The sequence below is a fragment of the Cynoglossus semilaevis genome, chromosome 8 (assembly GCF_000523025.1).
Source record: "Cynoglossus semilaevis isolate Cse_v1.0 chromosome 8, Cse_v1.0, whole genome shotgun sequence".
NCBI classification, from domain to species: Eukaryota; Metazoa; Chordata; class Actinopteri; order Pleuronectiformes; family Cynoglossidae; genus Cynoglossus; species Cynoglossus semilaevis.
Genome location: NC_024314.1, coordinates 7404427 through 7429692, shown reverse-complemented (window position 1 = coordinate 7429692; position 25266 = coordinate 7404427). Strand labels below are relative to the sequence as shown.

The following is a 25266-nucleotide window of genomic DNA, read 5'->3' as shown; positions in this document are numbered from 1 at the left end:
TAGATTAGATAGATTAGATAGATAGATTAGATAGGTAGATAGATAGATAGACAGACAGACAGATAGAGTTTTCCATTAAACCAGGTGACCATTCAGAGATGATGTGGTCATTGACCACTGTAAATATTAATGTATTTTACAGAAATGTAAACACATGGTGTCTGAGACCTGTGCTGGGACAACAATTTAGGGTGGAGCCATGCACTTAACTCAAAGTCCTTCCAGTGGAAATTTAATGATGCTAATCCAGGCTGTAAAACACGGCCACTGTGCTGAGCAGCTTCAGGCGAATCACTCCACGAATGTCAAACAGGAGAGTTGCTGACAAAGAGTGAAGTCAGCAAAATTCACACTGGCTACGGAAGCACCAGTAGCATGTGCTGCACACAGTAGTAATACAGCACGTATACAATACAGTACAGTACAATACTGCAGTCACCACTGATTCATTTCCCAGAACAATGTTTTGGTCCAATGAAGCTTCAAACCACAGAGAGATGATGATGTGCTGTTGTGCTCTAGTGACTGTCATCAAGATGACTGTTCAGTCTGAGCAACTGACATGTGATTCAGGGGGAAAGACTATATTTTTATCTATAATTGAGCAGCTTGTACAGGAAAGATTTGTCACGCTGATGAAAAAGTAATTCAGAAATATAATATTTCAACCCTCCATCCAGTGCCTTTATAATCTGGACATTTTATTATGGGTTTTCTGTCTTAAAAGTTATTGGGTAAAGGAATTAGTGGACAATCCCAGAGGCTGACATGATGTTGGCTTTCAACAGAAGGATGGAAAAATAAGGACAAAGACAGAACTAGGTGGGGCTGAGTGGTGCAGGGAACTATAAATGAGGTGCAGCCATGAGGCAAAGCCAACAGGGAAACTGTGAAAAGAGAAAAAAGTGAGGTGAGAAGCTGAGAGACGGAGAGAGGAAATAAAAAGAACACGGAGGGCTGATTGTCTCATGTACAAACACTCACAGCACCTGGTGTTAATTTCACTGGAAGCTGTGAGAAGACATTTCCGCGCCACATTCTCACCGTCACGCCATTGGCTGTGACATGTTTAGAAGAGTTTTGGTTTTTTCTTGAGAAGAAGAATCACCAAAGCATCCTGGGTACACACACTCTCTGCCCGCCTTATAATTCCATCCTACTGTGGTTTGTTGCAGTTTAACAGCAACACTTAGTGTTGAAGGCAACATCCTCTCTGAAGACAGGACTCACTGGACAGTAATTCAGGCTGATCAATAACACTCACTGTGGTCAAGTGGAGATGGAGTTCAGACAGTTTGGAACATGTAAACGGCCAAAAGTTCTTCTGCTGACAGCCTGAGGGTTTTCTCTGAACACTGAAGCTTCTTTGTAGAGCTTCACAGCATTTCCCCTTCCTCATTGTTTTACCGAGCCAACAGTAATGTCTGGGTCGTATGCCTCTCTTTTCCTTTCCAAACAAAGGCAATGTCTCAGTAATTCTGTAGTTCTTAGATTTGTAGTCTTTCTAGTATTCCTCCTCGAGTTGTCGAAACCTTAATCTTTGTTGTCTTTCTTCACTAGTTTTGTGTTGAGCCTCGCAGACGCTGTGTTTAAAACCTCTGCTTTCTAAGCATCAAAAACCTTAGGTCTTATAGTCAAGAACGTAGTAGTAGTAGTATTGTAATTTAGTAGGAGTACTAGTAGTAATCTTATTGTTGTCTAATTGTACACTTGCAGATACAAAGTACAGACACTGAGGTTATTCAAAAAAATGTGCAATGAACTGTATTAAATGTATATAAATAATTACATACATTTCTATGATCATAATCATAATCGTATTCATATATACATATGTACATATATACATAAATATACATAATTATTATTATTTATTTACATGTTTATATACAGTACATATACTGTATATTCATATATTTATTATTATATTTACCAGTGCTTTATGGATGTTTTGTAAACATCCTTCACTTTGATCCTCATCGATTACTCCTCCTCCTCTCCGTCTCCCTCCAGCACCTCCTGCAATCTTTTTACCCCTGCCTTCCTGTTTGCCACCTGTGCCTCCCGCCCTCTCTAGCCTCTGGTCCAAGCAGAGCACAGGCCGGCTCTCCTGAGGAGGAGCAGACGTCTGACTGCCTCCAGAACCTGTCAACAGATCACAGTGTGTACCATGGGACCAAATCCAGGTGGCAGATGATTGGATGGATTTTGCTTTTCAAGCCCAGTACACTGAGTGGCAGCTGTCATGGTATTACCCATTTAGTGTCGGGCCACATCCTGAGCCTTGACAGGCATAAACGGGGAACATTGGTGTGTGATATGCAGTAAATCCTATGAAACATGTCAAGAAGTCCTGAGTTTGAAGCTGGTTTTGTAAGGGCAGAATATGAGGTCAAGACGCCTTCAAGAATACGCCTGCATTGTGTTGTTGCCAAACACAAAAAGAATTTAAAAATAGTTCCCTGTTTGATTAACGCACTCAGCCGTGCTTTAATTTTCTCACTGCAACACAGTATGAATCACTTCCCACTCCTCCATCTGTCTCTCTCTCCCTTCTTGCAGCCGGAACGCCGCAGTCATGGTAAGTATCACACCAGAAAAATGTGAACTTTTCCTTTAACACTCACATATAGTTAACATAGGCCTGAGTCCTCCATGTGTCCTCGCTGCTGCTGCTGCTGCTGTTGACCCAGAGCTACCCGTGAATCTAATGACCAGAGTAAATCGGTGAGTAGCGTCACCACCACATGGACAGTGCATGTTAAACCAGTTAGCACGACCTCCTGCATCCATTCATTTTCTCATACACGTGGCAGCAGGTGCAGAACTCACATGCAAACACGCAAGCATCACATGCCACATACGGCAGCGTATGCTGCTCTTGTATGTGGCATGAGCCAAAACACAATTTAAATTAAGGACATACTCTAATGAGAAATAAAATAAAATAATAATAATTAAAAAAATGTCAGAGCTGCGACAGAGCAGGCAGAAAGGTGGGAGACACAGCTGCTGCTCAGACAGAAACAAATGCGTCAGCAAATGATTAAACGTGTGGATAAGATCACAGCAATGCACCATAAGACGAACAGGAGCTGAGGAAGAGGCAATGAGACAAAGGAGAGGACTGAACACCTCCATCACAAGTAACACTGAACAGTACCATGGTAAATACTGCAGTAAACTCTGGAACCAGTGGTTTTCTGAAACATACACATGGCAGCTTTAAACAATATCATTGCTGCCCTTTGACTCATACTCATACTTCTATATCTTGAAAACCAAGACTATGTGATCTTTGGTTATCTTCAGCTTTCAGCCTTTTTTGCTAATCATTAGCTATTTCTTTCCTCAAGAAATGACCAAGTCTTTGGTGAAAAATCTTAAATTTAGATTGTAAATACACTCTAAAAATTAATCTTTTCAATGCATTTTTGTATAATTAAATCAAAATAATGTTAAAAATCCAGAGAGAAGAAGTCAAACTTTAGGCATCAGAACATATACATGTAAATATGGCCTCTCTGGACATTCTAGACAGCCATAAAATCACATGGAAAAACAGGGGATGGTTGGATTTTCACTGCAGTGCAGCATCAGTGACAGCACATCCTCCAGGCCTGTAAACAAGGCTGTGGCCTCGAGGCATCAAAGGGCCCTCATTTATTTATAACAAGCCAGAAAAGGCTAACAGCCAGTAAAAATAATTTCTCATCAACAGACTGAAAAGTCCGTTTACATGTGGGGATTCCAACCTACAAATTAGAACTAAGCACAGGCTGCACCTGCTCTCCTCTGCCTCCTAAATCTGACTGGTTGTCAGTCTGCTGACAAACACCAGCCTCTGTGTATGCGTGAGTGTATTTTCATCCATTCATCCTGACAGCCATGTGTCAGTGCATGTGAGCTAGAACTGCAGGTCTGATGGCACATGCAGTATCTTGTGAATAAATGGGCATCACAAAGAGGACTGGACATTGTGTGTGTGCGTGTGTGTGTGTGTGTGTGTGTGAGAGAGAGAGAGAGAGAGCTCCAGTCTGGTAGACTCCAGAGGAAAGGCAGAGTGGAGCATCACTCACTGAGGAGGAAGCAGAGCAGTAAGAACATAACTGCAGACACACAGCCGCAGCACAGATCATGTTTCAGAACATCTCCTGGAATAGATCTCTCTGACTCACTCCCTTCCTGACTCTCCATTTCTTAGCCTTTTATCAAAAGGTCTGGATGTAAATCAGAGCTTGTTGATGGGATTCATTCATACACACAGTGAATATTCATGTGAACTGCTTTCAGTGAATTATTTATAGAATTATTGAGTTAAACAAAGTGTCCATATGAGTCCACAGCCATTTACAAACGCATGTATACGATGCAGGGGTTTTCAAAGTGTGAGGTACACCTCCACTGGGGGGTGCCAGAGCACAAAAACCTGATTTAACTTAATTTAAAATCCACATCAAAACTAGGTAGCAAACAGAACTGTGGCTTGAAACTCCATGCCAAGAAGCTGTACTTTCTTTCACAATAAAAGCCTCATTTGGTTAGCATTATTTTCTTGGAACACATCTGTCTAATACTATAGTTCATACTATACACTGTAATACTATATTTCACTAATGTCTGAATACAGAGGAAGTATAGCAAAGTTGTCATTATTTTCAGAAATTTTAATTATGACCATCTATCAGGATTTCATATTTGTGTATGCAAATTCACTGCATCTGTGCTTTTTAAACAGACAACATTGGATCACAGTGCACAACAAAACACATTTCACAGAAATCAAGTTGGAGCCAGTTTTACAAAACAACATAACATCACTGTTGCCCTTTAGGCAGCAGTGTATGGAGTGTATGCTCTTGACAGATCTTTAAGTGGTAAAATTATATACAAAGGTTCTTTTGGCGTTGAAGGTTCCAGACTCCTGCCCTTGTCAGTCCCTTGTCGGTTTTGTACTACAGTGGTAGAACACAGGAACAGGGACGACACTAACGCAGCGGTAATAACCATTAAGGCCAAATACATTTTTATAAATCTAGAATTACCTGATTGATCCACAGACTCAGTAAACACACTTCATCTGCACTGTTGTCCTCGTCCTCCTCCTTTTCTATAAGACTCCACCATCTCTCCTTCATCTCCATATCTCTTTCACCCTTCCCCTTCTACCAACCTTCACACCATTCATGCTGGCAGGCACGCTTGATGAGATGTGAGCTTTGAGGCTGCAGAGACACATTCCTCTGAGGCTACACTTCATTTAAACTTCATTCCCTCAAAGCCTCAGAATTTTTAGAATTTCCCCAAGAGCTAATCTGTGGTATGAGTGTGGGATTGAAAACCTATTTTTCAACAATACCAAAAAGACTCCTTCTTTCTATCCTTCTGGTACTTCCTGTTTGTTTACTCTATATAAAAATTAAAGTGGAAACCACACTAGGGGAAACCTGCACAAACACTAGTCCCTCACTACTTTTATCCAGTTAGATTAGATTCAACTTTTTCATGTCATCAGAACAGAACAGTGGAATGCAGAGCGATGTGATTACCGTGTTGTTTCATTGTATCTGTGATGATGTTTGGGGGGTGAGTAGCAAACATGACAGCCCTGACCTACAATTAAACTGACAGATTTCACTGTTTTAATGTAAATAAAAAGGCAAACTGCAAAACTGCCTTTTCAGTCACCATCAATCCCCACAATTTCCTTTTTTTACTTTACTTTCACCAAGTGTTTTGTTAAAGTTGCCCAGCAACAGGACTTCAGATCATAAAAAGAAGAAGGATCTCAGACTCAAATTGATCCATGCCAATCCTGGTTTCTTGAAGTAACCGTAGCCGTACACCGCAGGCCTGTCCAGCTGTGCTGCAGCAGGAGCAGGTCACACAGCTGCAGAAGGGCAGCCACAGGGGGGCAGATTGACTCTAAGATGATAGGAGAAATGGAAGCTTCACCAATCAATCTTTATCCCATCTTGATTGCACCTGGCTTTGTTCACTTCCCTGCTCACAGTGCCATGTCTTCACACACTAACTGTGTCTGCAGGGTTCAGTGCCTGTTGTGTTCGCTCAATTTTTATTTCTTTGAATTGCGGCTTCCCGGAAAGCCTGTGAAGAGTGTTCCTGACACGGTGCCTCTCTTTGTAGTCTAGTAGTTTTGTCTGCACTATCCAAGCAGGTAGACAGATGTTCACTCCATGTTCCTCTGCTCATTTGTCCTCATTAATTTCAAATACGTCCTCCTCACCACCTTTCCCAATACAGCACTACCCAACAGCCTTACACGCTCCTATTGGTCAACAGTGACATCACTTGTGCAAAGTGTTGAGTCAGACTCTAGCCTGCTCTACCTTTGGCAGCTGATGCCCCCGTATGGACTCTGACAGAACTGCAGCCTTACCCCCCGACCGAAAACAAACATTTCCATGTTATACATGAACAAGGAAACTACACAGCACTGGCCCCAATGATCACTACGGCTGAGTGACCTGTACTACAACCAGGCCGTTTCATCCTAAACACAAACAATGACCATAAATGATGACTGGACGGATGTTCAGTCTAGACTCACAGACCATTAGAGGGAATTACATCGTAGTCCTGTTGATTATTAGATAAGATCAAAATTGAGCTCTTCCTGTTGTGCTGATGTTTACCTGCTGTAAAGAATACACTGCCCTCTAGTGTTGACACAAGCACATAACCTCAATCTTTCATGCTGCTGATTCATACATGTTCGGTTCTTAGTGAGTAACTTAACTGAGAGTCAACATGTCATCGTATAATATGCAACAGTATTAATAAAATTAATGTGACCATTTGAAATTGACGTAGTCCAAAAGAAATACACCGGCCACGCTACCAAGTTATGAATGTGTTACAATGAAACTCCCTAAGGGTTGAACCCCCGGGTGAGTGACCCACATGTAACCCTCGGGCCCTGCTATTTCTCTGAAATAAGTCCCATTGTAGAAGTGACATTTGCCCACTATGCAAACAGGACGACAGGGCTGACATTTAGCGACACCAAATTTCAAATTCAAGGGCTGGTACTGTATTTTCAAGAACTACACTGTCAATACAATAAAGAGAAGTCAATACAGTTGCCCCCCAGGTCAGAGGTTTCATGGGTTTTTTTTTGCCACTGTTATGAGTAGCATTTCCTACCTTGCGGCTGGTGTAGTGGGCGTGTTTGGCCAGCTTCCCGTTCAGCCCCTGGAGGAAGAGCTCGTCTGTGACTTTGCCCACGTTCATACAGGCTTCATCCAGAACAGAGAAGATGCCCTTGTGCTGCTGTTCCACCAAATCCACAATAATCTGGTTGTTGAAGTAATCAATCTGTGCAAGAACAAAGGACGCAGAAGGACAGACATGTTTGGGTTTTTTTAGGTCGAAGGAGAAGTGAACTGAGAATAAAAGCTGATTTAGTCAATAAAAATAAAACATGTCCAGGCCACATTAAAAAGACTTCATACATGTTTCCAGGGGATTCCTTCTCTTTGATATTCCTCCTGTTCCTGCCTCAGCACCAGCTGGATAAACAGCTGCTGCAGTTTCTCATTACAGTAGTTAATGCAGAACTGTTCAAAGCTGTTGCACAAGACACAGAGATTCAAACCATATTAAAACCCGCACTCTATACATATAAAGACACTCTCACTTTAGTAGCTGCCAAGGTATTCTGCCCAACACTAACCTGTTGTTTTGGAAAATCTCAAAGCCGTAGATGTCCAACACCCCAATGACCGTGTTCTTCCCGTGGACCCTTGCGTCATAGTTTCTCACCTCGATGATGTCATTGATTCGTCCCACTATCCAGCAGAACAGACGCTCATACATGGCCTGAGGAAGACAGGAGTGTTGGTGTGATGTGTGAATGACTAATTGATACTAGCTGGTGAAGAAAAAAGGCCACAGACTAGTGGAGCCATTCTACAGTTGACAGATTAATAAGTGGGAGTTAAATGTCATGAAATGTCAGTGAGTCACACTTGGGTTCACAGTCTACGTGTCTCAGAGCTGCCTACAAACGGTACGCATCTTTTCTCCGAGCTTCCAGCTTCACTCTGGAGTCACAACCCTGTGAGGTCAGGCTTCTAAAACACTGTGACTGGCAGTTAAAAACACGAACTAGTATGAAGGTGAAATCAGTCAATCAAACAAAAATCAAACGTTTGTGATACGATCACCTTTGCCAGAGCGTCTCGTCCGTAGCTGGCCTCTTGTTCCGTATGTTGTTTTTCAATCACGTCCCGACCCGTGGCCACAGTGCGGTAGAGCAGGGCCTTCTCCACATTCTCCTCTTTGGTGGACAGCAGGTCCCTGAGGACTGACACCAGCTTTGTGTTTTCTATCAGCGTCAGATCTCCGTCTACGCCAAACGTCAGGTTTCCCTGAACAGGAAACAGGTTTTAGATGCTGTCAGATCTGTTATAATTTTGTATAATTTTTTTAAACATTTTTCTTTACTGCTAATTGGATCAATCGCATTAGTTAGGTATAAAAACATATTGTAATTTTATGTAAAAAAAAACCCCAAAACAATTTTCTCATCACCAATAATAGAAATCCCTGTGTATTTATCCAAACTTCACTGCAGCAGAGACATGTTTTCCTCTTAGGACTTACAAGATGAAGAATAGTGGCCAGGATCTTGTAAACAGTCTGAATCTCTTCAGCAGTGAAACCAATCACTTTCATTGCATCTGCCACAGCTTTGAAGTCAGCTCCATCGTTGATGGAAGACTGTGGAACAGAGAGAAGAAGAGTTCCAAAAGGCTCAACATTAACTACTGATATGACACAGAACAGTACTACAGCTGGACTCCAACCTTGATTCACCTTGACATCAAATACGTTCTCACTGTTTTATATCACGTGTAGTTGCTAATGTGTAAAATGTGGCGACAAAAACAAAGGTGGAGAAACCACTGCCTCAGCTGTTTGACTGTATCATGTTCCATAATGTCAGGCTGTTTGTTGCTGCCCTGTGTTTTTGTTCCTGCTCATTATGCTTAGACAAGCATGGCCACGCGCAGCAGCGGTCTCCCTTAAAACACATTTTCAAAGGCTGTATTTGTGCACGCCATAGTACAGAGGTAGTAATTACTTCACACACCACGCTTGCTCTGCAAATACTTTAATGAGACCCTGGTGGCAGAGACACGCACTTTTGGAGAAAAAAAACAAGTGTGTATGTGCAAGGAATTCAGATGACCTTAATCTGGCCTCCAACTTTGATGTAGTTGTACGCGGTCGGGTCCTTCTGGATGTGAAGAGATCGCAGCAGAGAATCTGGAGCTCCTCTGAGCAGCTGACAACGAAGAACAGAAAAACACTGACTTACCTTACTACAACTCATGTTTATCAAATGTTATCAAAAAATACACAATTTCTTTGTCACAGGAGCAACAACTGTTTACAATCAAATAATGGTCTGATTTCCATATAAAAAAATAAAATCATGTCTCTCACAAACATAACGCACATTATTATTCAGGCGTCCATGTCAGTGACATCAGATACACACACACACAGTTACCTGGTAGAAGGAATGGAAGCTCCTCTCTCCTTCCTGCTGCACAATCACCCGGCACTTTTTGGATGGAAAAAAACCATCATGTTCATAAGAAGTAAATATAAAACACCAGAGAGAAAGAACAAGACCAGCTGACAGAAGACAAATATAAAACTGTCCACTATTTTTATACGTTAAAATATAATGTCTAACTAACATTTCTTTCTTTGATAATCCTTACTTCCATATTACTCTGTACAGCCAGGCCATAAAGCTGCCATATGGAACACATTTAGACTGGAGGAACATGGCAATAAACACAACGTACCATGAGCTTTAGGTACAAATTTAGTGTAAAATGTGAGACATACACATGGACACTGACATGGTTTTATGGGATACATTTTAAGTCTTCACAGGTAAAAAAAAAACTCCTGAAGTGACAGCAGATCACATGTCCTAAATCCTGTGGATGGTTGTACCTTTTCCAGCAAGTAGTTGTTGATGTGGCCTCCAATGGGATCGCCTTTGAAGTCGAAGTTGATGTCCATGTACTTGCCAAAACGGCTGGAGTTGTCATTGCGGTTGGTCTTGGCGTTTCCAAAGGCCTCCAAGACACAGTTGGATTTAAGCAGCATGTTTTTCACCCTTTGGAGAACAAGGATAACACTTAAAGTTGGGGAGACGACCCCCCCCCCCCCACACACACACACACAGAGGTACAAAAAACTAAAAATTCTGGTTTTTGATGGTTCACCTGAATCATATTTGTTGTGCAACTACAGAATGTGTTCTCCAGTATTGGAGACATGTTTACTACTACAGGCATTTAACCATGTTAGAATCACAATTAAGTGGTAATAACATACAACATATGCCTATTTCCTATTTGATGTTGTTTATTTTCTATTTATTGATCAAATAAAACTCTTTATTTTAAGTCCTACATTATTTCCCATTATAACGTACACCACTGCAGGTTAAATGACTCTTTCTAAGAATGTAACGCCATCGTCTCAGCTGTGTGAGATCACTTCTCATCAAACCTGACAGATACTGGCCGAGCTCTGCCCTGCTGCCTTGCTCAATGACAACAGTTTCTATCTAACTTTAATTAACCATGATGTGCAAACAGAGGCTGAGTAAACCAGCTCACTGCACTGTGGAGTAGAACCTTTGGCCAAACCAATTCATGCACCCATGCTTTTTTAGGCACTGAGCTGCAGGAAACCATTTTTTATGAGCTGAAACTCTGTTTTGCCAGAAGAGAAAAATGTTTTTGTAGAACCAACGGTGTGGCTCCAGTACAGACTATATATATGAGTGCAGTCTGGGACTCTGGCATCTCATTTACTTTTTCAAGGAAAGCATATAGTGTAAGTCAAAAACTTTTAAGACAAATAAGAAGAAAATGCTAAATTATTTTCCTCTAGATTTGGTCCAAATACTTGTTTCCACTAAATCATTCCTTCTTTTGTTGAATTCTACAGGATGTTTTTTCTTCACAACCTGCTTCTCTGTCTTGTCCAGCAACTGATCTTTCAAATGTTCTTAAAGATTTGGGGGAAATATATCAGATGGAACAGAAACAATACCTGCTGCAAAGTTTCAAACGTTTAAACAGAATACTATTTATATTTTATTTTGGTCAAAAATATGATCTCAGCCATAATTTAACTGCCCAATAAATGTATGATTAGTTTTTAAAATCAGTCCTCTGTCCTAGAACTTTTTTAAAAGTACTCTTGAATGAAAAGAAAACGTGCCTAGAATATGAAATTATTTCTGTGTTTTTATAATATGTTACAGTTGATTTGTTTGTTTGTTTACCAGTGCAGTGGTTTAACTGTGTTTCTTGAATAAAAACTCCGCTCACCTTTCAACCTCAGCTCTCTGATTGGGGTTGGTGATGGCAGCAATATACTGCATGATGTACTTGCTGGCCTCTGTCTTCCCTGCTCCACTTTCACCTGTCATAAAACAAGGATAAGGATCAGAGACGTGACAAACAACCATAAACATTTATGGTGTGCATGTAATTGGGGCAGTGTAACAATGCTAATGAAACCTAAAATTGGAAATATATATATTTCAAGTAAAAGGTTCTAGATGTCCTAGATTCAGCCGAGACACTGGTTTAATTATGACATCATTCATGTTGTTTTTCCCTGAATGAACCTCACTTTGTGGTACAGGGCAAACTCTTGAAAGAGGCCCAATTCCATCGATTCCCACCAGGTGGTGCTTGAACCTCTGTAAGGATTTCTACACTGACACACCTTAAGACCAAAGTCCTACATTATCCACATCATGTGTGTGAACTCATGTCCTTTGTTCAAGGTAAACAGGACAAAAACGCAATTGTTCAAAAACATAAAAGATCCTCCCTTCATCTCTGTATTCTTTGTCAAAGCAAGGTAAGGAGGAGGGGGAGGGGCGCTGAGTGGGGTTCCCATGTTACCTGAGATGACAATACAAGTGTCTTTGTTCCTCCTCTTCATGGCTTTGTATGCAGCGTCAGCGATGGCAAAGAGGTGGGGGGGCCTCTCGTACAGCTCTCGTCCCTTGTACTGCTCAACGGTGTCGCGGCCGTAGATGTTCATGGCACGGTAAGGGTTGACAGACACGACCACCTCTCCAATATAGGAGTAAATCCTCCCCTTCTCAAACCTGGAGGGACAACACATAAACATGAATGACTGGAAATAAAACTACAAATCGGTGCCACGGTGGTATCATTAAAGAAAAGTGATTTAAAAGCACTACTTGTTTGACATTCTTTGCCCTGCAGGCATCTATTCTAGCCCCCTCAAGAGGGGACCTGCCCCCCACTTTGGGATCCATCAGCTCATGTGGACAGCAACACAACAGTAAAGATCAGAGGGTTTGTGCTGTCTTTCTGATTTATAAATGGAATAATTAATTACTTACAGGGAACTCGATTAGTCTCATTTCAATGATGTTAAAAAGCATTCTTCTTCACACTTATTCTTCACAACAAGAGAGGAAAAGTTCTAATAGCCTGTGTGAGTGGCATGACCCACTGGACCAGACTCACTGCCAACACCACTGCACCGAGTAACGCTGTTGGTGCGCCTCTCCGACAGCAGGAGGCACTGTTCTCCACTGAACTTCAAAACAAGGAGCTTAAATCGATTCATAAGATTGCTGAATCAGTATGAATTTGATTTCTTCAGTCTAGGCAATAAGAACGTATATGTCTGACAAACTAAAACATCATGCACTCAGAAACCTGGTACCTTCTGTTCTCTTTCAGTCAATCAGGCCTAAACAATGTGAGTGACCAGCAGAAATCCTTGACCTCGACTGGTGGAGAGACTGATGGGTTTCAGTCCGCTGCCTGTGAAATAGAACTGCTGAGCAGCAGAAACCTCCCTGCAGCTGGGTTTCCTACAGTTTACCAAAAAGGCTGAGACCAGTGGAGTGGAGACAGTTGTCTCTAATGTTGCTGGATCAAGTGGACAGAGACTAAGGTTTTATTTATGGACTGTGGCGTGCTGGTTTTATGACAAAAACAGTTTCATGCATTTGACTTTTTCTAGCTCATAGTTTGGATTTAATATCATATAAGTGGCCACAAACACACACACACACTGAGACACACATGTGTATCCCACTGCCAGAAGCTGCCTCCCTGCCTGACTTCCTTCCTCTCCAGAGGACCAGCTTCTTTCCAACAAAGAACAATCCCCTTTATTCACAGCTGAAAACAAAGCCCTCAAATATTACTGTTAGTATTTGTCCATGAGGGGCAGTGGTGGCTTAGTGGTTAAGGAAGTGGACTTGGGTCCAGAAGGCCTCAGGTTTGAGTCCACCAGCTGCCAAGTTACCACTGAGGTGCTCTGAGCATGGCTCCGTCCTCACTCACTGCTCCCCTCAAAGCTGCCCACTGTTCACTTTGGTGATGGGTTAAAAACAGAGGTCACATTTGGTTGTGTGCAGTGGTGTGCTGTGTCACAATGACAAGGAGTTCACTTTCCTTTTCCTATGAATATTTTCCTAATCGTGGGCTTACAGGTGTCAAAGAACCTGTCTAGATGTTTTAGAAGTGGACGGGCCGTGGGCTTCCTTTAGTATGACTTACTGTGACTGGTCCAAGGCCATCATTAGTTGCAGGGGAAACACCTGGATACGTTTATGAACCTTGGTGTTAAACATCAGCCAACGAGCAGCAGGAAATAAATGGTAAAACCCAACTGCTGGCAGGTTTAGGAAGTATGAAGCTGACGGTGCTAATGTTACTGTAGTGCTGGAATGAGCTCACACAAGAAGTGAGTTTGTCAGTACAATAGTTTTGTTAATAAATAATGTGACCAATCAGCAGTGAGGGATGACGACAACATCTGTCTGACATGAACGCTCCAGCTCAGCAGGTTTTATGAGGCAGGAGGAGAGGCTGTTTTTTTACATCCACTCAATTACTAGTAAATCCCTTTCCTAATCTACCTCCTCGATTCATATCGATTCATCGATTCATAAGATTGCTGAATCAGTAATGATCATTGTATAAATAATAGGACATCCAAACGTGGTGCATACTGTGTGTGTACTATATATATACTGTATATATGTCATTTGAAGAATGTGCAGGTTCACTCTAACTTGCAGAGTAGCAGCGCTGACACTGACACGCTGTCTCTTCCTCCCAGGCTGTCATAGAAAAAGACTCATTGTGTCCCCCCCATGCTGGACCAGGGGGCTGCTGTGTGCCCGCTCCATTGTTCTGATGTCAGCTGAGGATCTTTGTCTAAGACGGTTCTCTCTGTCTCCCTCTGCACGAGCCAGCACTGCCGGCTGCCCACGTCACACGTACAATAGCCTCTGGGGGTAATGTCTTCTCCAACACTGAATACAGTGGATGGAAGTGACGGAGAAATTATATTAGTTTATGACAAGAAGTAAAAGGAAGAGAGAAGACAGGAGAGGAGAGGGGAGGAGAGGAGGCAGACTGATGCAGTCCTCACTCATCATCTGCTCCACTCTCATTTCAGAGGATTTAAATGACACACATGAGAAAGATTAGAGAAACTCATTGGTTATAATAGACCAACAGAAAGGCTTCAGTTTTTTTAAATTAAAGAGTAAAACTATCGCAAGACAACAATGCAAGAATTTCATTATGTAGTAGTACATGAATAGTATGAAGAGCTAAAAACACATTGAGTCAGATATATTTGTGAGCATATATTTCAACCATGACGTCAAGCCCTGTTTTTGGATTCCAAAAAGGAAATCGTTCCAATAGAGCTGCCAAGAAATGACAGACAGACAAAGAGGAGTTTGAGTACAAATGAAGTTCAAGGAGGAAAAAAGGAGCATCCAAACCTTCACTGTGCACCACTGTTAGATTCTCTGGTTAATAATGTTCCAAACCACACAAGTTTAGACTCAAACAGTAACTATATTTAAAGAATGTCACTTACAATCACTTAGAGTAAAACCCATCATGTGGCCCCTTGGGGAAATTAATTGCCCAGCCCTGATTTAGCACATGTTGATATTTGTACCAATAAAAACTCAGCTTTTGTTTAATCATAAAATGTAAAACATATTTGAATCATAACTGAAGGAAAAGCACAGAAAACCCTGGCATTTAACAGAGTATTTATTGACACTGCACACCAGCCAGAGACTAATGTTAGAAGTAGTAGTAGTAAAAATACTGCCTGCCTTTCTGGACACTCCCTTATGACTTCAAAAATAAAACCACTAATAAACAGAGTCTGTGTGCATGCTGTGGGAAAATCCTTATGGCTGCAGTAAAAACAGTGTTGTCAGCATTGTTACATCAGAGTATGTCACCACAGAATATGGTCAAATTGATGCCAGCATGTCTGTAGCCCGTACCCTCACAAACACACAAAGGACACTCAGAAAACTGTGCGAAAATGTGACTTCAAAGTTGTTGCTGTTGTTTTTTTTTTTTTTCATTTTTCTCGTCTTTTCTGTGGAGCTCAGTCTGCTCTAAAAATATCTGAGGATCCCTAATGCCACACACATTCATTAAAGCACAAACCTACCGCGTATACACACAAATACACACACTTGCTTCAGATATATGAATTACAGAGCAAAGCAGCGCACAACCGCTGTCTCCAGTCCTGTTTGGGTGTAGTCGTTTCTTATGGTTAACTCTGGGAGGAGCGTGAGCAATTTATGACACTCTCCCACCAACGAGCCCTCCCCTCTGCCCACAAAAAAGGCCAAAATAAAAACTCAACAGAAAAGAATTGAGAGGTAACCGTGACTCAAATACTAGTGTCAAAACACAGTGTCTAGTTCCCAGCCCCAGGGATGAACAGGCTGGTTCAATTATGACAATTCATCAAATCCAGTATAAAATAAATTAGATGTTGTGAAATGAAAAAAATGATGTGAAAAAATTACCAAATGAAAAGTACTGCATGTGGGGAGATCTTAAAAACCTTCTTATTCAGAGTTTTTAAACGACTCTCTCTTTATATTTGTGTTTGTTATCAACTGTGTTAGAATCTCAGGGTCACTGCAGGATTTATCCAGGGCAGGAAGATAATCTGTGGCTGGTCCAGTTTTATCCTTCATTCCCGTCACTGCACTTGTTTGGAGTTATAGCAGTACGCTTCCAGGGCTTATCCTCCAACTCATGCCTGCTGGATGACACATGTGGTATATTTTTTAAAAAACCCCACTGTTTCTCTAGAAAACCATCAACCAGCTATTTCCTGTCCAACAAGGGGACTATGAATAATTTCATCCACAAAACTTCCATGGAAGTCTGAAAATTACAAGTCTGCACTTACCCAAAAATACAAATCAATTGACCTTACTGCCCCACAGGGTGCCACCCCCCACTTTGGGAAAATGGTCTTGGGCAATGTCAGATATTTTGAAGAATAAGAATTCTATCCTAGGGCTATTGAATGTGTTGTGTGTTGTTATCCAGACTGTTTATTCATTCTGTCACACAGTGTGAACAGATGTGAGAGAAGCAGCAGAGAGAGCACAGGTTTCTGTTGATCGACACTAGGTAACACTTACAGCCACAGAACCTGAGGGACTCATCAGTGTCTCTGAGTCTCATCAAACCAGACGACTTCAAGGACCCCTCACATTTATATTTAGGACCTACAAGACCCCAGTCAAAAGTGCAGCTCTCCCTCACCCTCTCTCCCCTCTCTCTCCCCCTCTCATTACAGTGTGACAGAGGCTTCTGTCATGGTCCACAGACATCAGACATCTGGGTTGTGCATTAGGGGATTTTCCGCTGCTTTGTTACGGCTGCTCAGTTCTAAACAGCAGCTCCTCGTCCGTCTGTGGGAGACGCAGCAGCTCATCAGCACGTTACACTTCCACCCTTCCTCAGGAGCCCATTCATCTTCCTCCCAAAATTAGAAGCAGCCTCCCTGCGACAGCACAACAAGCCTGCATCAGGTCCTAGAGCAGGGAGCCAGGATTAAACAAGTCCTTCATTCAAGATCAGAAAGCTTCTTCATCTCAACTCATCTTCATCATCTACTTGGTGCCAAATTTGTCTGAAAAACACTGATACACAAGTGTTGGCGATTGTGACCTGGACCAAACCAAACACAGAGACTACTGTATATAATCACTGCAGTGTAGGGAGGGAATCTCTGGGTTCCTTGTCATTCTGTTGGAACACAAGGCAAGCAATTATGATGAATGATAATTATTATTAAAAGAAAACTAAATACATAAATCAGTAAAGATTTAAATTAGTATTGATTTTGTTCATATCCATCATTAAATAAGCATTAACTTTTAATTTATTTCATATTTAATTAAGCTGTGGTTTAAAAGGAATTACATTCTCTCATTGTCTCCAAAAGAATTTGGTTTTCTACAGCGGTCTGAGAATCAGTTTACTCTGTTCATCTCCTGAGGACGACACCACAGCAAATTCCTATAATAAAACAACATCCCTAGGAGTCAGGTTTATAGACCCTTACTGACCCTTACTGTCTGTTATCTTTGTTAAAGCAAACAGAACAACACTGTGACCCCCCCCCCCCCCCCCCAGTGGTAACGTTTTAGCAAATCAAGGTGAGGGGTCCTCACCTCAAAATCTTGGAGTCTTGGAGATCTTACTGTCTTCTGGTTTTGTCAATGTCTCAGAACCTTCAGATTTACACCCGTGGTCAATGCTGGAGGGAATATTCTACTAAATATTTGGGTGTACAGTCAGGGATGTCGATGGCAATAGTTACGGGTGAGGTGAATAATTGTCGATTTGATTGATCACGATTGTCTCTTGAAATCCATTTTGGAAAATCCACAATTGTTAAAGCTTCTGATCTTTTTTGCAAACAACTCTTAGAAACACATTTGTAAACTGTCCTCAACACAAAGAGAGGGTGTCTGACAAACTAACCAGTCAGAGCCATCATGTCAGAGTGCACATGAAGAGGATTTAAAAACAGTAGTTCCTTCCATTCACGGTTCAGGATGTTCTGATGAGGCTGGCAGGACTGGACACTCTGGGGGAATAGGAGCCATGTGTAAAGGGTCAAGCTGCAGATCAGGTGTCTGACCCCCGCTCCTTCACTGTCTGAGTGCATCTGCAGCCATTCACCACACCCCTTTACATATGCACACACTTAAACTGGCACAGAGCGTCACCATAACAGTGGGTTTCCAGGGGAATAGGAAGAGAAGAAGAAGGATTATCTCACCGAAAATAAATCTACAAAATTCAATAAACGCTTCTTCCAGTGAAGACAGGATAAATGTAGTGAGCAGTGTTGGACGGGGATTTAAGGGCTGTAGTCGCAAGTCATTTAAGAACCTGTTTCTTTCTCTGACTCAGGGGCCAGCACTGGCAGATGTAAGAAATAAAGTGGACTCTGCAAGGACAAGAGAGAGAGAGAGAGAGAGAGAGCAGTCACAACCATCCAGACAAACCAGACGTTACTCAACGTGCTATTTCAGGAAAGTATCACAGCTAATAGTGGGATGGAGAGAAGAACAAAAACAGACTGATGGACAACGGACAACGGCAGGAGACGTGCGCACCAAATATTCACTAGAAAGTGGAACAACTAGGCATCAAACCCATAACTCTGGGACCAAAACACTGATGAAAATACAATACAAATAACATTGATGGGGACACTGACAATTTGATTTGAAACACTGCTCAGTGGAGCATCAAAATAATATTTAAAGAAACAAAGAGTAAAATGATTCCGTGGTCACAGAAATGTACCAAACACCATGTAAAGAAATGAGAAAATGTAACATAAAAACCAATCTGTTTTCCCTGTTCAGTCAACCACTCAGGCCAGTGTGTGTGAAAGTGAGTAATGTTGAACCACAGCAGTGGCTCAGGTCACAGCCCTAACAGGTGGACAGCAGAACAATGCACTGATGTAAGCAGAGTGTGACATCACTGCTGCCTAGGACACACTTACTATGAAAAAAACAAGAACACACAAAACACACACACACACACACACACACACACCCTGAGCAACATCAGCTGTGTTAGTCACAGGCCTCATTAGGGATTCCCAGAGAGACAGCAGTGCTGGGGGACTTCTGAGAAAATGAACACTCATTCCATGATGTAGGAACACGGGTGAGATAAGAGAGCTCATCAGGCATGATTGCATCACATTTCATGGGTGTGGGTGTGGGTGTGTGTGTGTGCATTATAAATGTGATGACAAAAACTTCTAGGAAGCTGTGTCTGGAGATAATGTAGCAGGCAGAAGCAGACAGTTTAATGTGTCACCCATTGAACTCCTAAGTGAGACAACACCATTGAAAAGAGTCAAATATTTTAAAACATTTTTATATAAATCCACTGTTTAATGAAGCAAGAGTGGTTAAAAAACAATATAGCATCTAGTACCATGTGTAACAAAGACAAAATATATAAGAATTCAGTCTGACAATAATTTAAAAAAGAGCCATGAGGTAAAGGCATGGAAACAGAAAAAAAGAAGAAAAATGGCCAACTGAGAGGATGTTCTGATATGGCCTGTTCCCGACCCCGTCTGCCAACTCAGGCAGTCCACAAATGAGACGTCTCTGGGAGCTGGTGAACTTATTTTAGGGGAACGAAGCTACAAGAGCACAGGCCCTGTTTATGTAACGACGGTAATGTGTTTCAGATTACAGACGGTTGTATGGAAATTCTTGTGGCGAGACTGGACTGTTTGCTGCCGGATTGCTTTTCTTTTTATGATTTCACCAGTTCACGTTAGACTCTTGTCAAGATCAGCAAAAATGTCTCCAGGGAATGTCGGTCTGAGGCACTGCAGGAGCATTTAGAGTGATATATTGACAAGTTAAACATAAAAGATGCATGGAGACTGAGGGGGTGGGGTGGGGTGGGGGGGGGCTGTCATCATGTCCCTGTCTTTCAGAGGAGGCAGAGAGAGTATTTTCATTACTGATGCATCACAATGACAAAAATTCTCCTCATGTCAGTTGGTATGAAAGCATCTGCTAAATGCATGAATGTAAATGATATGTTATTATTGTACCTTTAAAGTTGTTTTTCCAGTCTCGTGATGAAAGTACTGATGATGAGTAGGCTTAGGTAATTAGCCTTAGAAGAATTAGCTTCATGTTTAAACTTGAACTTTGACCTCTTTTTTCATCTTTGCTGTAGGGTAAAGACATATGACCTATTAGGGACATATGGGATGGTAACTACACGTGGACCTGGCCTGTCCTTCTGGTGAACTTTGATTTTATTGCAAAGAAATAATCACAGCAGTAAAAAGCAGATAAATCTCTGGTGCAAGAAAAGACTTTAGGTCTAAAATGTTTCCAATCCTGACTCCAGTGCCTTCAACTCAGACAGAGAGACGGCAACAAAGAGGAAAGGGGACGCAGGAAATGTTTTCATGTAACTATTGACCTTTGGTTTTAAAATTTACATCAGCCACATGCTGTTAACTCTGATGCCTTTGTTTGTTCAGGAGGAGAAATAAAAAGTCACACTATTCCTTTTTGGAGCACCACACCTCCTCCATTAGTTATACAGCAGTGCAACAGGACAACTATTGTTCCTGTAACAGCACATGAAAAAAATGAGCAGGTAAATTTTATGGCCACATCCAGGATACAGCAGATATAGAGTAACAAAGCTAACTTTGAAGAGTGAAACTGGGACCCAGGCAACTCTGAAAAAAAAAAAAACCCCGCTATGAATAAAATCAACGCAGTATCGGATTTTAGATTTATGTCTAGTGCGCACAAGATTCCCAAGCTGGGTTAGGAAGAGGAGCTGCAGGAAATAATTAAATGTGAGCAGCAAAGGCAGGGGAAATGCCAGCTTTCCTGCCTCGCTGGCCTGCCTCGTATTATTGGAGGCTTCCTGTTCAAAGTCCTTTTAACTCCCTATTGACAAGTTCAAAGGCTAAATCGCTCTGTGCAGGTTTTACAGTAGGGAAAAACACTTCGATCACAGAGACACTATAATACTATAGAATTAAAATAAAGTAGTAAGGTTTAAATATGTATGGACCAGATACTCACATTTACATATTTAATTGCTAATTTGACATGTTTTTCCATGTAATCTGAACCTCAGCCCTTAAGTATTTCAGTAGAATGTAATCCAGACAGCCAATCCTCACAACCTGCTGACCTATCACCTGCACAAAAGCAGATAAACGTATCCCCTTAGATTGTCAGTTTTAGTCGTTTCAATTATGCCACCCTTTTAATACAAGAATTTTAACAATCCATTGGTAATTATTAGGGTAACACACAACAATTTTGCAGGAATTTCTTCTTCCCGGACTCCTCAGGGACAGACAAAACCACGCTGCCTTACAAAAATGTTTAGCAGCAGTAAAAACTGTGTGAAATTGGTGGGAATGATAGACACATTTAAGCTTACAAAGCAGTAAAAACCAGAGATTGCAGTGAGCCTGTGGGGTTTTACTCACAAATGTTACTATGAGCTTCTGTATACAAACCACATTTTCAGAAAGATTCTAAAAATACCTCCCAAAACCCTACAAACCTAAATCTGTTCCAAAACACACACAATATAAACAAGACCTGCAACCTAAACGGTCCTTACAGTAGTATGCTCCTTAATTAGAAGGTTAGCTGGTAACTGCTTTGTGCGTGAAGTAAACATGGGCTGTGGCTTACTTGCCAAAGCAAGAAATGCTCAAGAAGATCCAATATCAACTCAAGCTGATCTAAAATTCACCACAAAAACCACAAAACTACTGAACATAACAAAGTCCCCATTTATACAAATTAAAACTCAATTCTAGAGAAATGTTTTCCGGTCAATATGTTTTTGGCATAACAATGCTGGACCTCTATTGCCCATAAATGATGCCAATCAAGAGTGAACCCACCAGGTGTAAATTTCTAAATCTAAACAGAAGCCAATTGGCTCGGGTTCAACCTCAGAGTGGCCCAGTCTATGAGAAGTGCAAAGATATACATTCTATTTTTAAAAGAAAGACCAGCTCAAGCATTACTTGTAACTGATGACTGTCTTCTGACTTGTTTATGGTCATCAAGTGATGATATACAGTATATATATGGAAAGGAAAGAATAACCAAAAAAACTGAAGAGTCAAAGTTCCCCTTGTTATCTAAGTGATTTGTTGTATTTTTCTGCCATGAGTCACTTTTAATTATTCTTGAGTTAATTTTCTGACATGGACATAAATCAACTCAGTGTAGGTCCATGACGTCTAATCTGCTGACTACACAGTTTAGGCAAAATTCCCAAGACCCATGCGGGAATTTGCCTTGAACTTTTATCCAAACCAGACATCTCTACACAGAGGCACTGGCTGAGTGCTATTTAGAGGCTGCCTGGGAGGGAGGCTCTGTTCTCTGGAACAGAACACACAGTTCAACCTCAAGTCAAACAAAGCAAAACATCAACCTAAACAACCAAGTCTGGCAACACTGAAAGGAAAAGAGCAAACTTTTTCCAAACCATACATGACATGCTGCTGCTGGGGGACTTGACTAGCTATACAACATAGCATGATAGCATGCGTATATTCACACAAGTAGAATTCCCAGCACAGGTGGCCAGCCAGGCTCAGATGATAAGCGGTATTGTCAAGTGAGGCTTGGCCTTCACACCAAAGCTTGGCTTTTCAGTCGCTTCAACTAAAAATATTTGGGTGTTTTCGCAAGTTCTGGATGAGTGAGCAATGTGTGTTTCTCAGGGCGCAAGCTTAAGAAAACACACACAAACCAGAGGTTTTCACAGAACTGAGTACTGTGTAGCTCTAGAGTCAGATTCATCACAGAACCAGTGCACATCCATCTGCACATCCATGTGCAGATGGATGTGCACACTTTTTCTGGATCCTGGAACTGGTACGTAGCACAGCATATGGATGCCTGGTGCTCTCTTCATCCCTGGGTGAAGTGGTTCATTCCCTTTCAGGAAAAACATGCATGCACGCACGCACGCACATATGCACACACTCATAAAGTGAGGGGAAAAGGAGCAAAAGGAAGCTCTCCTTTTCTGGCCACACCCTTTACAAATAACAATCTGCACATGCCATCTCCGGACCGAGATGTCTCGCTGGAGGGAAAACAAACACACAGAAAATGGGATAGACTTTGGAGAAACAGGGCCAGTTGCTGGTCTGGTTGCTCTGACATCTGTTTGCCAAAGCTACCGTTCACACACCACAGACACTAATTGAAAAGGAATGGCTATAAAAAAATAGTGCTGACCACAACGGAACACGAACACTCTCAGACTTTCTCACCTTTTTAAACCATAACATGCCAGTGCCTACAATATACAAATCAACACGGAGCAGTCACTGTAGACCACTCTTTTGTCAGTCTTTAAGCAAACTGTGCAGACCGCTCAAGGCGGTGGCCTTAAAAAGGAGACCATTTTTTGTTTTAGCCAGCAGGAGAGGAAAAGACATCCACACCATGTCCTTAAAGTTCTAAAAATATTTACTTTACAGGTCATGACTGGAACTGCGAGAACACTATACAAGGACTGGCTGTGAAGTGTGATTTATCAACTCCCACAGGAGACAGTTGACCTCGCTGCATGTACTGTAAATAAGAAAAGGGTGCTACACAATGGGGGAGAAAACAACTATTTAATGTGCAGTGTTTTTGACTGGGACTGCCAAGCCCTTCCCGCTTCATTAAATTATGGGATGTATGATGATTGAATGGTTCACTCTGTCAGTACCTGTGTCCCACTGTGGAGTTTTCCCTCATTTTTAAATCTCCTTCTCATACAGTTTTGGATTAGAAGATATGACCCAGGAGTCAGGGACACAACACAGGGATGTGAACAAACCATCCACCTGAGACACTTGAGAATCATCAATGACATCAAAGTCAATGTGGACGATCTGGGGGACACATTGGGGATCTCCCAATCAGGATCTATGATGGAATGATGCTCCTAAAGGCTGATTTAGAATCTTCAGACTAGAATATTCCTGGATGCTGTGAAGTCATTCCGATAATTCCTTATGCAACTTCCTGCTTCATTCAAGTGTAACTCAGCTCACTCACACAACCTGATTTAGCAGGGTTTAGATCTAATCCACTGACCTTTAGCCACTGGATGAAGGGATTTGGTCTTTCATTACCCATCTCTCTATGTCTCTACAGGACACCAACTTGATTCCTGATCACAACAAAAGACAATCTTTCTTTTCCTGATCTCATCATCTGCCGTACAGACTGCTGACTACAGTGGAGTTCATGTCTGTTCTCCTGTAAGGAGCTGCAGTGATGACTCCTTAACTGAGCTGTCTACTACCACTGTGTCCTGCTGAGTAACAGCTCTGTAAAACTGCCACTGCAGATCAGCTTGCACTTTCATCACAGATGGCAGGGGCGTTGAAAGGAGATGGGGAAAGCCGCACGGCCCATGTGAAACACAACGCAACGCTACCACACACACAGACACACACACACACACACACCCTCTACTACTCTCTTCATTCACAAGGCCAGCTCCATATCATGCTCTACATGGAGTTTTGAGAGCTGACAAAGCTGACAGAAACCGGTCTGCAGGAGAATCTGCCGGAAACACAGCACCGGTCTGTAAGTGCAGCCTGGGTGGAGTCTGCAATGGCATATTTTACAAAGAAATACCTGTTTGATCAGATGAAATACACACGGAGACACAGAGACGGGCTTTTATACAAACAGTTCCAATAGTTTCAAAAATGAGGGCACAGAGATAAAACAACAACATCTGAAAAAGTGACTTGTGAATGAATTACATATTCATTTGTCTAACGTTTAGATATTCACAGCAATATGATATGATATATAAGAAAAGTCAGGGTCTTTAAAAAAATAAAGGTTAAAAATATATATTACTTACTACTAATATTACTTAATATAACTTATTATAACTTCTGTTGAATCAGTTAGAAAACTAACAGTTGTTTGAAAGCAAAAAAAAAAAACTTTATTAGATGCAAAGGAGGCACGAAGTATTAGGTGATATACACTTTAAAGTAAGAAAATATTCACTTTATAAATAAATACTGAAACTTTACAGGTTTTTAAATTATTTTCCATTTTACTGTTGAGTTTTCTGTGCGTACAGCAGCTTTGAACGAGTGCACCATGTCTTTTGCGTTTGTCGTTCTTTGCATATCTTTGTGTGTATTTCACTGTGTATTCATGTCATTCTTGAGTACACACAGTCCCATACAGCCAATAATTGAAATGTAAAGAAAGAGCTTGTGGCTATAAGCTGACACAGGCACATCTGAAATGGC

The 25266-nt window shown here is 41.5% G+C and overlaps 1 protein-coding gene across 1 annotated transcript in view; it reads right to left on the bottom strand.

The window, feature by feature from the left end:
• The window catches only part of myo1d (myosin 1D), a 62706-nt gene that overhangs the window by 35772 nt on the left and 1668 nt on the right, over window positions 1–25266 (bottom strand). Inside the window, exons 2-11 of the mRNA XM_025057497.1 lie at window positions 11979–12187; window positions 11394–11487; window positions 10000–10165; window positions 9542–9595; window positions 9218–9313; window positions 8629–8745; window positions 8190–8393; window positions 7697–7842; window positions 7476–7590; window positions 7168–7338 (exon numbers count right to left, since the gene is read on the bottom strand). Of these exons, the coding sequence (XP_024913265.1) occupies window positions 7168–7338; window positions 7476–7590; window positions 7697–7842; window positions 8190–8393; window positions 8629–8745; window positions 9218–9313; window positions 9542–9595; window positions 10000–10165; window positions 11394–11487; window positions 11979–12187 (1372 nt within the window). The remainder of the gene's footprint in view (window positions 1–7167; window positions 7339–7475; window positions 7591–7696; window positions 7843–8189; window positions 8394–8628; window positions 8746–9217; window positions 9314–9541; window positions 9596–9999; window positions 10166–11393; window positions 11488–11978; window positions 12188–25266) is intronic.